This window comes from Hyperolius riggenbachi, chromosome 6 (assembly GCF_040937935.1).
Source record: "Hyperolius riggenbachi isolate aHypRig1 chromosome 6, aHypRig1.pri, whole genome shotgun sequence".
NCBI classification, from domain to species: domain Eukaryota; kingdom Metazoa; phylum Chordata; class Amphibia; order Anura; family Hyperoliidae; genus Hyperolius; species Hyperolius riggenbachi.
Window position 1 is genome coordinate 91,137,619 of NC_090651.1, and position 17,780 is coordinate 91,155,398.

Genomic DNA, 17,780 nt, shown 5'->3' on the forward strand with positions numbered 1-17,780 from the left:
ACGTACGCTGCAAAAGGGCAGCACGGATCCGTTTGCGTTCAGTTTTTTAAAAACGGGAGCCTGGACCGCGGATTGCTTTCTGCAACCGGGTCTAGTGTGGACCTAGCCTTACTGGCAGAGTTACCAGCCAGATCGATTATTTCCAACATTTCCAATCTGAATTTTGATCAATTTATCGATTGTTTTTTTGATCGTTTTTTCAATAGTTTTCTGTTCAGTTCTATGAAAAATCGATCACAAAAACAATAGAAATTTAAAAAAAAAAAAAAAACGATCTGAAAACCGGTCACGTTGGCAATAATCTGGCAGGTAAATCTGCCAGAAAATTGTATGGTGTGTACCTAGCATTAGGTAAGATAGTAGTTTTGTCTAGTGCTAATGGTAAACTGGCTTTTTAGTTAGACTTGGTGAAGGGCTAGCATCCACTGGGCCCCTAGACACTCTCCAGGCCCAAGGCAGCTGGATGATCAGGCTCTGGCTACACCACAGAACTTTTGTTGTAACTACAGGACTTTCTGTAAGGTTAGCCTACCTTTAGCATCTTAACTGTAACGCTGGTATGCAGGGTGTGGCATAGTAGTTTTGATGTTTTTAATAACTGTACGGATTTGTATGCTGATCACCACCAAAACAGGTTTAGATACGACTGTGTGCATTATGTGGTTTCTTTCAAAGAGAAAATAAAACAGGATTTCGATGGGAAAAAAGGGAGTTGCTGCCATCACGCTACATGTGCACCAGGATGAAAGGGGAAGAAAGAAAAAAAAAATGGTCATCTGAATAGTTTTTGCTATGCTTATAGGCTTAGGTTCTCTCTGTTTCCCGTATATGGATTCTAAAAATTCTGGGTTACTCCTGTTGTGTGACTCAGCATATTTTAATAGGGAACAGTAAATTCGGGCGCCTGAGGCTAGTGGACAAATCGGGCGCCGCCATTCACTCCTATAATAAATATCGTTTAATGGGCGCCCGATAGGAAAAAAGGGCGCCGGAGAAAACTAACGTTTTAAAAGCGGCGCCCGGAGACTTAATGTTTTATTACTGTTTCTCATGATTACACATTATTTAATGATTTATACATTTTTACATATTATTTTTAAACGAAAAACAGTACAATATTTTTTTCCAAACATTATTTTTAAACGAAAAACAGTACTTTTTTTTTTTTTTACATTACTTTTAAACGAAAAAACCAACAGGGGGGGTCTTAGGTTTAGGCACCAACAGGGGGGTCTTAGGTTTAGGCACCAACAGGGGGGTCTTAGGTTTAGGCACCAACAGGGGGGTCTTAGGTTTAGGCACCAACAGGGGGGTCTTAGGTTTAGGCACTAACAGGGGGGGTCTTAGGTTTAGGCACTAACAGGGGGGGTCTTAGGTTTAGGCACCAACAGGGGGGTCTTAGGTTTAGGCACTAACAGGGGGGGTCTTAGGTTTAGGCACTAACACGGTGGTCTAGGGGTTAGGGGTAGGTACAGGGAGGGTTACTTAGGCACCAACAGGGGGGGTCTTAGGTTTAGGCATCAACAGGGGGGTCTAGGGGTTAGGGGTAGGTACAGGGAGGGTTACTTAGTAGTTTTTTTTTTTAAACGTTATTATACGTTTCACTATTTAAACGAAAGATTAACGTTTTTACAATTGCCGATTTAATGCACATTATTTAATGATTTATAACTTTAAAAAACAATAATTTTAAACGAAATACAGTACAATACAATTTTAAACGTTAGCCATGCTTATCGTTAAAAACCCGGCGCCCTTTTTTCCCAGCGCCCCTTTTTAACGTACGCATTTTAATAGTCCTATCCTCGACTTACAGGAGCATAGACCACTCCATGCTTCCAGACAGCAAGTTAACTGCAGCTATATATAAACATATCAGCCACCCTTGAGCCCCCATGTGCAGCTGTTCACATGCTAGACATGACCAGGTGAACCCTAAGGCTTTGTTTTTAAAATAAAAATCGCGGACGCCAGCGATTTTCGAGCCGTCCCCCCCTCTCGGCGCTCCTCTGCGTGCTACAATTTTGTACAAGTCGCTTTCTAAGCACTTTTGTAGAGCGATTCCATTTTTTTCACTTCCTGACTCTTTCACCTGGAAATACAATACAATAATTATTCATAAAAGCATGAACGCAATTGCCGGATAAAGCGATCCTATACCTTCCATTGTAGCAAAATCACCCCGAAATGGTACATGCAGCGCTTTTCTGAGCAGAAAGCGAACGAAACGCGCTGATATGAACTATCCCATAAAGATTCACTGCACTAGCGATTTCAGAGCTTTCTTTACGCCCTAGGTGTGAATAAGCCCTAACAGAAATGGAAAACAAAAGTTTACCTGAGGCTTCTACCAGCCACCTGCAGATGTCCTGAGCCCGCACCGGGAAAAACGATCCTCCTGTCCCCTGCCGAGGAATTTCAGTTAAAGGACAACTGAAGTGAGAAGACTACGGAGAATGTCATATTTATTACAATAGCAGTTGCCTGGCAGCCCTGCTGATCTATTTGGCTGCAGGAGTGTCTGTATCACACCAGGAACAAGCATGCAGCTAATCACATCAGATGTCAGAAACATCTGAGATGCTGCATGCTTGTTCAGGGTCTATGGCTAAACACATTAGTGGCAGAGCATCAGCAGGATATACAGGCAACTGGTTTTGCTTAAAGGGGAACTTCGCCCTAAACAAACACACTGTCATCAAGTTACATTAGTTATACAAATTTCTCATGTCCCACGCTATATCTATCGCATACAACAATATCTCCATGGAAAATATAATCAGAGCTAGGATGGGCCTAACTCAGTGTAACTTTTTCTTTCCAGACCCACAGATTATCACTATCACTATTCCCCTTGCAATACAGTGCACAAGATCATACCGTGCGGCAGCAAAGTGGTAGCTGCAGGACCAGCGACGCACATCTGTGTCGCCGGCTGCAGCCGCGCGATCGCTACATCACACTACTCGGCCCCCTTGTGACGTCAACCCGCCGGCCAATCCGCAGCGCCGGCGGGTTGTAAACCTTTGAATGGGCCAATAGAATGCGTATAATACAGTTTGTTTACGAAACAAACTGGATTATACTGCCTGCCTCCCCGCTGGTGGTCACACTTAGCGATCGACCACCAGTGAGGAGAGCAGGCACAGTAAAAAAAGAGACACACACACACACTTTAGGAGCCCCACAGACCCCCCGATCACCCGTAGCACACATCAGACCCCACCCTGTACCCAGCTGCAGCCCACAGTGTGCACCTAACGACCCCCCCATATCACAAATCAATCAATCCCTGTCCCCACCTGTCACTCCTATCCATCAGATCAGACCCCCAACTACCCCTTAGGGCAGGGGTCTCAAACTCGTGGCCCGAGGGCCATTTGCGGCCCTCGATACAATATTTTGCGGCCCTCGCCGGCAAAAGCTTCCTTATAGTTCGCTTCAGTGCTCCCAAGTAATCCGCCGCATCCCCGCCGCTAAACGAGGGCTGAAGAGCCCCCAAATTGCCCGGAGGGCAATCCGCCGGCATTTCCTGGAAGGGGCAGAGCTTTCAGCTTCAGCTCTGCCCCTCCTGATGTCAATCGCCGCCTCTCCCCGCCCGTCTCTGTGAAGGAAGAGTGAGAGGGGCGGGCAGAGGCGGCGATGCGCCACGATTGTGAAATTCCTTATGCGGCCCAGCTTCATCCTGACTTTGCCTCCTGCGGCCCCCTGGTAAATTGAGTTTGAGACCCCTGCCTTAGGGGTATCTGATCACCCCTTCAGATCTCCCCCACCCCTGTATACTGCATTTATCTGACTCCCCTGTAATTGCCCACTAACCTGCTGCCAGTCACCTATCAGTCACCTGTCAGTCATCCCTTGTCAACACCTGTCACTGCCCCCCATCAGATCAGACCAGACCCCCAACTGCTTCTGATCACCCACTCACCCTTTCAGATCCCCCCGAGCCCCCCAACCCCCCCCCCCCCCCCCCGATCACATCAGCAGTCCATTATTTACATCTGTTTTTCCCCGTAAACACGCACTTATTACCCGTCAATAATCCATCTATCACCCCGTCACACCTTTCACTCCTATCCATCAGATCAAACCCCCAACTGCTGATCACCCACCCCCTCAGATCCTCCCCACACCTCCGTAGTGCATTGCTTGGGTATATTCTCCCCCCTGCCATTGTGTATCTTATTTTCTGTCTGTAAGGCTTGATTGTGCTTTGTTTGGGCTACAATTGTCTCAATTGCCCTGTGATTGGCATCGATTGTCACGTAATTGGTTGTCGATTGCTCAGTGATTGGCTTCAATTGCCCTGAGATTGGGTTTGATTGCACCAATTGCCCTCTGATTGGCTGTTTTGCCCTGTGTCTCGATTGTCTCAATTGCCCTGTGATTAGCATCGATTGTCGTGTGATTGGCTTCGATTGTCACGTAATTGCTTTTTGATTGTCGTGTTATTGGACTCAATTGCTCCTTGATTGGCTTTGATTGTGCGGATTGCTGCAATAGTGATGTAATTGCCTCGTTATTGTTTTTGATTATTTGTGTTTCAAAGTTTTTATTAAAGTTTTGAAAGTTTTAACAAAGCAAATTGTACATGAAAAAATGAACAATAATAAAGGAACTCAGGGGACAACATATACCAGAATCTTTCACTAGTGTGGGGGGGTTAGGAACGATAACCAGTAGGATTAGTTTGGCAAATGTTGGAGCAACTGGGAGTGGGATTACTACTGTCAGGAATAAATTCTGTGAGCCCTCAGAGGACTAAGTCCAGCTATCTGGGGCATGCATAGGAAGACTTAAGGGGTAGGGCCGGGAAGGATCCAGCTCAGGCTGGGTATTATGAATGCCTCCTTGGGCGCCCGTCATCCAGTGATGAACGGGCGGGCCAAGAGAGGTTACCAATGTAGTCTAATCCAAAGAGAAGTTGAGAGAGAGAGAGAGATAAGGAAAGAAAGGAAGAGAAAGGAAGAGTGGAGAAAGAAAGGAGAGGGGTCAAGGGTATGGGGGGGGGCCACCTCACAGTCTCGAGAGAGAAGACCACTCCAGATTTGGATGTTCCAAGCGAATCCAGGGGTCCCAGATTTTTTCAAACTTCTTTTGGGTATCTTTAAGGATACTAGTAAGGCGTTCGTTTACCATTATTGAGTTAATTCTTGATTTCACTTCATTGATAGTGACAGAAGGTTTCTTCCAGTTCCGTGCTATTGTCATGGCGGCTGCTGAAAATACTATGGAAGCCAATTTATTTTGTGCAGAGGTTAGGGGTCCTATTTTCCCATGTAGTAAAGCTTGCCAAGGGTCTTTTGCGATTGATTGGTGGAAGAGAGAAGAAAGCAATTTATATACCTGGCACCAGAAGCGAGTCAGTCGTGGGCAAGACCACCAGATGTGTAGCATATCGCCGAGCACTCTACAGCCTTGGAAGCAATAAGGGTTAGCAGATGGAAATATTTTGACCAAACGGGCTGGGACCAGATACCACCGGGTGTTTTTGATTATTTGTGATTGCTCTCTGATCACCATAGTCAGATCTATACTAGGATCCACAAAAAAAACGCAGTGTTTGCCCGATCAGACCTGATCGTTGGCCTGCACTGCGTTCAGCCCGCCCCACCGCAGTGACAGAAAAAAAAGATTTTTCTGATCACTGCAAAAAAACACTGTACACTAGCTTGGGCACTGTAAACATCAGTTTTGATTTTTTTTTTTTTTTTTTAAACTCAGTGACCACAGCTTTCTACCCCTTAAATACTCCCTTTCGCTAGGTAGGTGCTCTTTTTCCTGGGTCGTCTCTGAGGAATACCTCCTAAATTTAGCAGGCCACCATGGCAAAAAAGAGGTTTTCCAATGAAGACATCTACAGGTACATGGACCAGTTGGATGAGGATGATTGGGTTGACTTATTCGACGAATCTTCTGGTTCAGAGTACAATCCTCTAAACAGCAGTGGCTCTCTGACCGATAGTTCCGATGACGAGGTTGAGGTCCCGGCTAGAGCCAGGCGTACCACACCCCATGTCACTGGACTGCAGGTGGCGGAAGATCAGTCTCAAGGGCAGCAGAGTGGTGCTGGCGCTGATCTGATTTTTCTTGGTGAGGCATGCACCAGCAGCGCAGCATCTCCTGGACCTATCAACACCAGTACTACCGTAGAAAACCCTGGTGAAGTGGCGAACACCAGCCTGGTAGTAGAAACTGGTTTGGTGGTACATGCATTAAGACCCGATTCGCAGCCACCAAGTAGACGGGCCCGTACTCCCATTAGTTTTCCAGAGGTGCTGGCAAACCCTGATTGGCGTTCCCCTGATCCCGCCGCACCCGTACTGCCCCCTTTTACCGCCCAGTCTGGAGTCCAGGTGGAGACAGTTGAACTAGGATCGGCCCTAGACTTTTTTTGAACTGTTCCTCACCCAGGATCTCCTTGACTTAATTGTGGCTGAGACCAACCGTTATGCCACATAATTTATAACCGCCAATCCGAAAAGCTGCCACGCCCAGCCTTTTCGGTGGAAACCACTCCAAGTTTCCGAACTAAAAATTTTTTTGGGCCTTCTCCTCAACATGGGTATTACAAAAAAAAAAAAAATATATTGCGCTCTTATTGGTCTACACGCCCAATACATAACATGCCCATGTTCTCTGCTGCCATGTCCAGGTCGCTATTTGAGATCATCCAGCGCTTCCTGCATTTCAATGACAACAAAACCTGTCATGCAAGAGACCACCCAGCTTATGACCGGCTCCACAAAATTCAGCCCCTCATAGACCACCTGTCATCCACATTTGCAGATGCTTATACCCCTGAACAGAACATCTGTGTAGACGAGTCCCTCGTACATTTTACCGGGCGCCTTGGCATCAAACAGTACATCCAAAGCAAGCGTGCCTGGTATGGGGTGAAACTGTGTAAGCTCTGTGATAGGGCCACAGGCTATACATCTCATTTTAGCGTCTATGAGGGAAAAGACTCAAAATTGGAGCCGGTCGGATGTCCTGACTACCTGGGGAGCAGTGGAAAGATTGTGTGGGACTTGGTGTCACCCTTGTTTCATATGGGGTACCATCTTTATGTGGACAACTTTTACACAAGTGTGGCCCTCTATCAGCACTTAAAGTTAGAAGGAATCCGATGCTGTGGCACCGTGCGGCCTAGTCGCCGGGGCTTCCCCCAACAGCTCGTTAACACCAGACTTCAACGGGGGGAGAGGGCCACCCTGTGTACCGATGACTTGCTCTCGGTGAAATGAAAGGACAAGAGGGACGTTTACCTTCTGTCTACCATTCACACAAACACGACAGTACAAATTACACGGGCAACAGAGGTAATTGAAAAGCCCCTCGCCGTCCACGACTATAATGCCAACATGGGAGGGGTGGACTTCAATGACTAGATGTTAGGGCCCTATTTAATTTCCCGGAAAACCAGACGCTGGTATAAGAAAGTGTCTGTATTTAATTCAATTGGTGATTTACAACAGCTTTGTTCACTACAGTAAGGCTGGGAGAACTGGATCTTTCCTTCAATTCCAGGAAAAGATCGTTTCGGCACTCCTCTATCCAGAAGGTGCCAGAGCCCAACCCCCAAATGCAACTAGCCGGCTGCATGGAAGGCATTACGCCTACCCGATTCCCAGTACCCCAACTCAACCCCAGAAAAAGATGTCGTGTCTGCAGCAAGGCTGGAATAAGGCATGACACCCCCCGTTTACTGTCCCTCCTGTCCTGACCAGCCTGGCCTATGCCTAGGGGAGTGTTATGAGAGGTACCACAAGAAGGCACACTTTTAGAACCTGGGGAACTACAGACACAGCAGTAGGCACACAAGGGTCTCTCAGTGCTATTTCACACTGGCGCGATGCGTTAGGGCAAATTGCCTAGCAAGTGTCACACTTTGCGGTCCCCCCCTACGCCGGTAGTGCTTGACTTAACGCTAGTGCATGCCTACGTTACTGCGTGGCTTCTGCAGCAATTTGGGTCGGCCCGGAAGTCATGTTAGTCTACGGCGACGCAGTTAATTACTAGGCCGAATGCTACTCTTGTGGTATTCCCTGAAGGTCTGTTTTGGGCGAGACGGTGCGGCGGGCTCGACCGACCGGATAGGCCAGTATGCAGTGTGAACCCAAACATCAGGTTTTGAGAGATCCAAATACACTGGCCTGCCAGAAACCTCTCCTTTCACTTGGGACAGAATGCATAATGTACTTCGCCACATATCTGTGCGATTTGCACATTGACCCATGGAGGAGGAGAAGTTTGTCCTCAGATCGCAAGAAAAAAAAAAAAAAAGTAAGCAAAAAAGGTTAATGTTTGGTTACCAATGTTATTGTTTGGTTTGAACATATTTAATAAAGTTTAAAAAAGTTAATCTTAATCCTCCTCCTCCTTTTTTTCCAACCGACCAATCAGCTGCAGCACTGATGGTGCATCCTGACAGAAGCATTGTGCTTCTGTCAGGTTACACATAAAATCGGTGCATGCAGCGCTGTAGGATGAGATTTCTCCTCCACAGTAAAAAAAAAAGAAAGAAAGATACGTTTGCCGAGGCATATGGGCCGAGGAGCAGTGTTGGGGTTCATATGCTTTGGCAAGCACTTTGTATCAAAAAAGAACTCAAGCAATGATTTCTCCATTCACATCGATCGATGTGGATGAATAAATCAGGTTTGCCTGGGCATACGAGCTGGTGGGTTTGGATTTTTGGGGTGGCAGCTCCTATGTCCAGGCGGACGCCTTCCCCTCTTTCTTTTTTTTTTTCACATTTTTTGGCAGATATTTGTTCATCCACATTGATTGATGCGAATGAAGGGATGTTTGCCGTTCATTTTTCCTTTCAGCCCAGAATGCATTACCTGTATGCCCAATATAAGGAGTATAGCAGAAATACTGGCCATACATTTAATGATTGCAGAGACCCTAAAATGCCAGGACAGACCCCACAAATGACCTCAAAGTATTCCGTGAGGTGCATGGGGAGTTCATAGAAGATTTTATTTTTTGTAACAAGTTAGCATAAATTGTTTTTTTTTCACAAAGTATCCTTTTCTGCTAACTTGTGACATAAAATATTTTTTTTTTTATAAACTCACCATGCCCCTCACCGAATATTTTGTGGTGTCTTATTTCCAAAATGGGGTCATTTGTGGGGTTTGTTAACTGTCCTGTCATGTGGGGGGGCTAAATTGTGAGCACCCCTGTAAAGCCCAAAGGTAGTCATTGCACGTTGGGCCCCTTAGCGCAGTTAGGCAGCAAAAAAGTGCCACATGTGCTATCGCCATACCCGGGAGAAGTAGTACAATGTGTTTTAGGGTGTATTTTTACACATACCCATGCTGGGTGGAAGAAATCACTCTGTAAATGACAATTTTTTTTTTTTTTACACACACAATTGTCCATTTACAGAGATATTTCTCCCACCCAATATGGGTATGTGTAAAAATACACCACAAAACACATTGTACTACTTCTCTTGAGTACAGCGATACCACATGTGTGGCACTTTATTGCACCCTAAGGGCTTGATTCACAAAAGAGTGCTAAGTGTTTTCGCATTGCGCGCGATCGCGAATTTTCGCGCGAAACGATAACGTTTTCGCGCGCAAACGCGAATTTTACCGCGAAATCGATATCGTTTTCGCGCGAAAATTCGCGTTTGCGCGCGAAAACGTTAGCGTTTCGCGCGAAAATTCGCGATCGCGCGCAATGCGAAAATTCGCGCGAAAACGGCCGTGCTAACACTTAGCACTCTTTTGTGAATCAAGCCCTAAGTGTGCTAAGGGGTCCAAAGTTCAATGAGTACTTTTAGGATTTCACAGGTCATTTTGAGACATTTGGTTTGTAGACTACTCCTCATGGTTTAGGGCCCCTAAAATGCCAGGGCAGTATAGGAACCCCACAAATGACCCTATTTTACAAAGACATCCCAAGGTATTCCGTTAGTAGTATGACGAGTTCATAGAAGATTTTATTTTTTGTCACAAGTTAGCGGAAAATGACAGTTTGTAAAAAAAAACAATAAGAATCATTTTCCGCTAACTTGTGACAAACAATGAAATCTTCTATGAACTCACCATACTCCTAATGGAGTACCTTGGGGTGTCTTCTTTCTAAGATGGGGTCATTTGTGGGGTTCCTATACTGCTCTGGCATTTTAGGGGTCCTAAACCGTGAGGAGTAGTCTTGAAACCAAATGTTTCAAAATGACCTGTGAAATGCTAAAGGTACTCATTGGACTCTGGGCCCCTTAGCGCAGTTAGGGTGCAAAAAAGTGGCACACATGTGGTATCGCCTTACTCGGGAGAAGTAGTCCAATGTGTTTTGGGGTGTATTTTTATACATACCCATGCTGGGTGGGAGAAATCTCTCTGTAAATGGACAATTGTGCGTAAAAAAAAAAAAAAAAAAATTGTCATTTACAGAGATATTTCTCCTACCCAATATGGGCATGTGTAAAAATACACCCCAAAACACATTGTACTACTTACATATGTGTGACACACCATATGTGTGACACTTTTTTGCAGACAAACTGCGCTAAGGGGCCCACAGTGCAATGACTACCTTTAGGCTTTACAGGGGTGCTTACAATTCAGCACCCCAAAATGCCAGGACAGTAAACACACCCCACAAATGACCCCATTTTGAAAAGTAGACACTTCAAGGTATTCATTGAGGGGCATGTTGAGTCCATGACAGATTTCATTTTTTTTGGTTACAAGTTAGCAGAAATTGAAACTTTTATTTTTGTCACAAAGTGTCATTTTCCGCTAACTTGTGACAAAAAAATAAAATCTTCTATGAACTCACCATGCCTCTTAGTGAGTACTTTAGGATGTCTTCTTTCCAAAATGGTAGCAGTAGGGTATTGTACCGTTTCGGTCCAACGGACACAGCGTGGATGATCTTCGTGTCACTGCCCTGAAGGGCGGCTTCAAAAACGTCAAATGACCGATTAATAGCAGAAACAAAATTTATAAATTGGTTCAAAGCTGTGCAGAAGGGTTTGAATAAGGACAACAACTTTCTATATTGGTATGAGATTGATGATATATGAACTGTCTCAGCCACTCTAGCTGAACTTGTGAACTAAGATTTTACGATACCTCTGGGTCAATCCTAATACCAGGTCTGTGAGCAATGGAGTAAACAAGGATCCTTATCTTACCCCATTTAGATGGTCTGTTCGTATTAAGGCATCTTATTGACGTATTTATGCTTGAAAAAAATATCTGTTTTCCCTTTTGATGTTGCATGTATATAAGCTGTCTGTACCACCAGCTTGCAAACTAACAGGATGTAAACCTGACGAAGGCTGCAAGGCCGAAAGCTTGTTTATTCTTATTAATTTGTAGTTAGGCAATAAATGGTATCATCCTGATTTAAAACTTCCAAAATGGGGTCATTTGTGGGGTATTTATACTATCCTGGAATTTTAGCACCTCATGAAACATGACAGGTAGTCAGAGAAATCAGAGATGATTCAAAATGGGAAAATTCACTTTTGGCACCATAGTTTGTAAACGCTATAACTTTTACCCAATCCAATAAATATACACTGAATGTTTTTTTTTTTTTTTTTAATCAAAAGACATGTAGCAGAATAACTTTCGCGCTCAAATGTACAGGAAATTTTACTTTACTTGAAAAATGTCAGCACAGAAAGTTAAAAAAGTCATTTTTTGATGAATATAATAAAAACTTAAAATCGCAGCAGCAATCAAATAGCATCAAAAGAAAGCTGTATTAGTGAGAAGAAAAGGACGCAAAATTCATTTAGGTAGTAGGTTGTATGACCGAGCAATAAACCGTTAAAGCTGCAGTGGTCTGAATGGAAAAAAACAGCGCTGGTCCTTAAAGCGGAATATAACCCTGCATTTCAACTTTGCTCTAAAACATTATTTACAGCATATTATATGCAACCAGCATTTTTTTTACTAGACCAGCATTGGAAGGGTTAAACACAGAGGTTTAAAGTTCCGATAGATACATTTTAACTAAATAGAATGTAACAAGTTATAAATGTTACACACTCTTTGGCTGTTCTCCAGCTCCTCAGTCAGAGAGAGGAGTCACATTCAACACTTAGATACATTTATGTAAACAAAATGTATCTATGTCAGCTTTGGATGCGTCTGCAGAAATCTAAAGGAACTTTAAAGCTGTGTGTAACCCTTCCAATGCTGGTCTAGTAAAAAAAAAAAATGCGGGTTGCATATAATATACTGTAAATAATGTTTTAGAGCAAAGTTGAAATGCAGGGTTATATTCCACTTTAAGGGGGGGGGGGGGGGGGGTAAAGGCTGAGTCCTCAAGTGGTTAAAGATATTGGGCCATATGCAATTTACTTTTTCACCTGAGTTTTCTCCTAGGAGATAATTTTTCATCTTCAATTTAAAGTAACTTTCCGTCACTTTTCAACTAAAAAAGTACCAAAAAGTACTTGAGAAAGTACTATTAAAATTATTTTGGAGTATTTTCTTGCATGCTGGTGGCTTAAAAGGCATTTTATTGACAAGTTAAAAAGTTATCACCTAGGAGAAGTGAATTGCATATGGGCCATTATCTCATATGGGATCATTCTATTATGATGTTGTACAATTATAAGTTAATTGTTTCTTTTACTTTGTTTTTTTAGGAGTAATAATGTGTACATCTCTACATGCAGCTACTCTTACTCTATATGTTATATATATCTAGTTTACCACATAACTAATCGTCTACTTATGTTATACATAATGGTCAGAATTACCGTTACACCAAGGATGTTTGTTTCTCTTCCTGACTGACGGGGGTTCGTTCTAGCCCACTGTAGCCGTCAGACCGGTGCATTATCAATAGCCATCTCTGACTACCCCAAGGGTTATGTAAATGTCAGAGAGTTACGCTAGACCTCTATATTGTGCTAAGTCATTTGACCTCAGCCATTCTTTGTAATATGTCATGCTTCTTTTAATATATGATGTTATGTTTCTGCTTACTTTTTTCTCAATAAAAAAGTTTACCAGTAATAATGAAAAAGTTACATTAGTTATGTTGAGTAAAATAGATATTATCTCTTACACACCCCGTTTTAAAAGGACAGGCAAATGTTTGTGATTTCATGGGGGCAGCCATCTTTTTCATGGGGGCAGCCATCTCTTTGGTTGAAAGGGGGGTGACAAGGAGCATGAGACACAGCTGCGCACGCTTGGCTTCAAATCTCAAATTCAGAAGGGGGAAAAAAAAAAAAAAAATTGTGCCAAAACAGCAGAACAACAACAACATCAGAAATCACATCATGCTTTGCACAGCATCAGGGGAGAACGCCTGGGCAGTTTTCTTCTGTGCAGCTAAAAATGAGGCTTGGGTAAGAAAAACAAAGTTCTGATGCTGTAAAAAAAAAAAAAAAAAAAACACCAAGCCAGTTGCTGCCAACTGAGTAGGTTTTTAGTCTGGAGTTTCACTTTAAAAGGAAACAAATACGGCAGCCTCCATAGCCCTCTTGCTAAAGTTGTTAACGTTCACTTTAACCCCTGGCCACGTCTAGTGTATAAACAACTGTACATGGGGGCTCAAGGGTCGCTGATGTGTTTGTTTATATATAGCTGCAAGTGCAGTCCTGGCGCTGGCACAGGATGTCTGCAGGGGGCCGGTAGAAGCCCCAGGTAAGTTAAAAACTTTTCTTTTTTCCATTTCAGTTAAAGAGGAACTCCAGTGGAAATAATGTAGTAAAAAAAAGTGCTTCATTTTTTACCATAATTATGTATAAATGATTCAGTCAGTGTTTGCTCATTGTAAAATCTTTCCTCTCCCCGATTTACATTCTGACATTTATTACATGGTGACATTTTTACTGTGGGCAGGTTATGAAGCTGCTCCTAGCTGTTTTGGCTGTTAGAGGCAGCTGTAAACAGCTAATTCCTGTCTGTGAACCTTGTTACATTGTAACAAACTGCCAAAAGTATCCCGGTACTCAGAGCTTCTTGTGGGAGGGGTTTCAGCACAAAATCAGTCATACAGCGCCTCCTGATGGTCTGTTTGTGAAAAGCATTATATTTCTCATGTAAAAGGGGGTATCAGCTACTGATTGGGATAAAGTTCAATTCTAGGTTGGAGTTTCTCTTTAAGGTTCACTATAAAAGGTATGCCACACAAGAGACTTTCAATAAAGCTGAATTTGTACAGTAAAAACTAAAATATGAAAGTGGAGCAGCTCATCAGAGAAAACAAAGCAGGGAACACACTAAGCAGAATCGCATGTGTTTTCAACTATGTGCTATGGGGAGCCCGCATGCGGTGAAACAGGGATTGTTTATAGTAGCGGAGCTTAGGATCTCTGGACCCCAGTGCCAGTTTTACATTGAGCCCCCTGAGGCTGGGTGCACACATAAGAGCGCAAAAGGTCGTGTTTTCTGTCACGTGCGGGGGTTTTTCGTGGGGGATTTTAATGCGTTTGTGTTTTTTCCGCATATGCGTTTTTCTAAAGTTTTGTGTGCGTTTTTACGAGTTTGAGGATCGCATATACAAAACATGCATTTTTATGTTTTATGCAAATCACTCGGAAATACATCACAAAACCTTTTTTTTTTCAAAAAAAAAAACGCATATAAAACGCACGAAAAACGCATACAAAAGTTCCCATTGACTTTCATTATGTGTATTTTTGATGCGTTTTTGAATAGTATGCAAGAAAACCAGCATTTTTTAAAACGTACGCATACAAAACGCATATGTGTTTTTTCATGCAGCCCATAGACTTCCATTAGCAGCAAAAATGCAGCGTTTGGCACCTAGCCTCAAGCTTCTCTACACAACAATTGATATGGAGAACCAAGCCCTTGCCTAGGACAGCCAGCTGCAATGTCTACAGGTGTAGACTGGGGAGGAAAACAGTCTTATTAATGGATAAAACTAATCAAAGCACTTTTCCACGAACTGTTGAGCTGTGTGCTCAGCAAGCAATTGCCAGGCAGCAGTGAGCAGTTACCAAGCAGCAGCAAGCAGTTGTGAGAATTTGAGAGGCATTTCACTGCCTGTAAACAGTTCATGGAAAAAAGGCCTTATAGAGGTGATCATTACCAGCCTAGCACCAATAAAGAGCTAATAAAGTGGTTGAAGGAAGGCCCCTCTGGTCTAGGGGCCCTGGTATGGTCACTACTGCTGCATCCCCCTATTGCACCGCCACTAATTGTATAGTTGCTCCAGTTCTCTACACCTGTATTAATACATCATCCTCTGTGTATACATCTCAAAATTGCACCTACAGACTTCTAAAATATAATGTAATGCAATAACATGTTTTTAGGGCTGGTTCACACTGGGGTGCGTCTTGGCAACCAACGGTCCAATTTCTAGCTAAAAATTGTTCAAGCGATTAGAAATGGTTGTAAATAATCTCCGTTGATGGGTACAATCGATTATGAACGATTATAAAAATAGTCGTCCGATTGGATTTTCGTCAAACCAAAATTTGGATTTGTCTGTTGTAATCGATAGTAAGGAAAGATTGGTTTGTTGATGGTGTAGAGAACGATTTTTCTTCCGATCGGAATTATCTGATTTCTCAAATGATTTTTTGCTAGAAATTAAAATTTTAGTGGCCAGTTAGCAAAGCTTTTCAGTGCTTTGCTAATTGCCGACAATCAGCAGATCGCTGTTACTAACGTATCCCTATGAGATCATTCTTACTGCAGCATAGATCACAAACGTGCTGCATGCAGCATTTTGTCGGTGATTGCGATCTTGAACGAGAAATCACAAATCGCTGCAAAATCGTGAAATTTCATGCTGCAAATTTAAAAAAAAAAAATCATTTTCTTCCATAGGACGCAAAACACATAGATACATCTTAGATCAATGCCTGGCTGCAGCGTGGTCTGTGTTAAAATGAAAGGATACCGTTATTATTGTACACATTTCAGTGGTTTCAGTATGCACAATGCTTGTGATAGTTTGAGTGCAAATCACGAAGTTACTTACCAAATGCCAAAGATAAAGAGCGTGAGAAAGGCCAGGGCTCCGATGATGTACGATTTATGAGGCATTTCGTACTGCAGCTTTCCTGGGCGTTATCACCCAATGATGAGACAATCCCTTGCAGTCAAGCAAACATCTTCATAAGGAGAACATAACTGTGACGGCTCTCTACTGCTTGCTATAGCTGTAACGTGAAGCCTAGTGGGCAGTAATGGATGAACTGTCAGAAACACACTGAAGTCTCCCTGTGTGTTTCCTGATGCTGGATCCGGAGGAAGAGCTCTGTACAACCCATTAATAACCCCTTGTGGGAGTGCATAACACACTGGCTACATGCAGAGCAGATAACATTTCTCCTGCCGTGACTTGCACGGGAATAGCTGAGCAGTGAGCACCATTCAAGCTAGGTTTAATTTTTACTAGAAACTTTTAAGTAACGTAGGGAAGCAATATTTAAAGGGAACCTGTAAAAAAAAAAAAAAATCATCCCCTGTGGGGTACTTGCCTCTGGATCCTAATGAGGCTTCCCTCCTCTTCTCCTGCAGCCCCGATCCAGCGCTAGGCAACCCCCCCAAAGTGTGCGGGCTGCAGGATTATAAGAATCCTGTGAGAGCCTCGCATAGGCGCACTTGCGGCTTTCGTTCAGACAGAAATAACCGTGCCCAATCGGATGCGGATCCAGTTGGGCTCGGCTATTTCCACCTAAACGAAAGCCGCAAGTGTGCCTGCGCAGGATGCTCCCGCTGACGGGATAGGTGTGTGTGGCCATCGAATGACCACGGGGAAATCGAAACTTAGCCACGGCGGGGGAACGGAGGATAGTGAGTACCAGCGCGGGCACAGGGCGTCTGCAGGGGGGAGGTAGAAGCCCCAGGTAAGTAAAACTCCTTTTTTTCTGTTTACTAAAACGCTTTAGGTTCCCTTTAATACCAAATAGGGCCCCAGGCAGATCCATGAATTTGGGGGCCCTCCCAGTTTGGTGGTTGTTGGAAAATCTTAAACAAGCGGTTCTTCCTAAGTACACAGGCACTTGTGGAGAGTGGAGTGTGACACTGGCTATGCAATTGCACCTTTCATAAACAGTGACCAGATTTTTCTGGGTCCAACCTTGGGGGGTAAAAGCTGAAAAATGCGGGGGGGGGGGAGATCGGGAGGCATTCGCGGCGCACCGAAAAAATGGGCGTGGCCATGACATTGTATGGGCGGAGCGTAACCGTAGCCCCAAAGCAGCAAATGTAGCCCCAAAGCAGCAAATATAGCCAACTATGACCATTAAATAATAAATGCAGCAACAGTTACCCCAGACACCAGAAAATAAACGCAATTTGGACAACATTTCAGCAGAAAACAGATGCAATTTGGGCAACATTTCAGCAGAAAATAAACGCAATTTGGACAACATTTCAGCAGAAAACAGACGCAATTTGGGCAACATTTCAGCAGAAAACAGACGCAATTTGGGCAACATTTCAGCAGAAAACAAATGCAATTTGGGCAACATTTCAGCAGACAACAAACGCAATGTGGGCAACATTTCACCAGAAACAAATGCAATTTGGGCAACATTTCACCAGAAAATAAACACAATGTGGGCAACATTTCAGCAAAAAAATAACGCAGCAGTGGGCAACATTTCAGCAGAAAATAACACAGCAGTGGGCAACATTTCAGCAGAAAATAACACAGTGGGCAACATTTCAGCAAACAACAAATGCAATTTGGGTAATATTTCAGTAGAAAACAAACGCAATTTGGGCAACATTTCAGCAGAAAACAAACTCAATTTGGGCAACATTTCACCAGAAAATAACGCAGTGGGCAACATTTCA

The 17,780-nt window shown here is 43.6% G+C and overlaps 1 protein-coding gene across 1 annotated transcript in view; it reads right to left on the minus strand.

Annotated features, from left to right (window-relative positions):
• The window catches only part of LOC137522481 (histo-blood group ABO system transferase 2-like), a 160,489-nt gene extending 144,293 nt beyond the window's left edge, over positions 1-16,196 (minus strand). The window contains exon 1 of the mRNA XM_068242546.1: positions 15,955-16,196. Within this exon, the coding sequence (XP_068098647.1) occupies positions 15,955-16,019 (65 nt within the window). The 5' untranslated portion in view covers positions 16,020-16,196. The remainder of the gene's footprint in view (positions 1-15,954) is intronic.
• Positions 16,197-17,780: the final 1,584 nt, after the last annotated feature.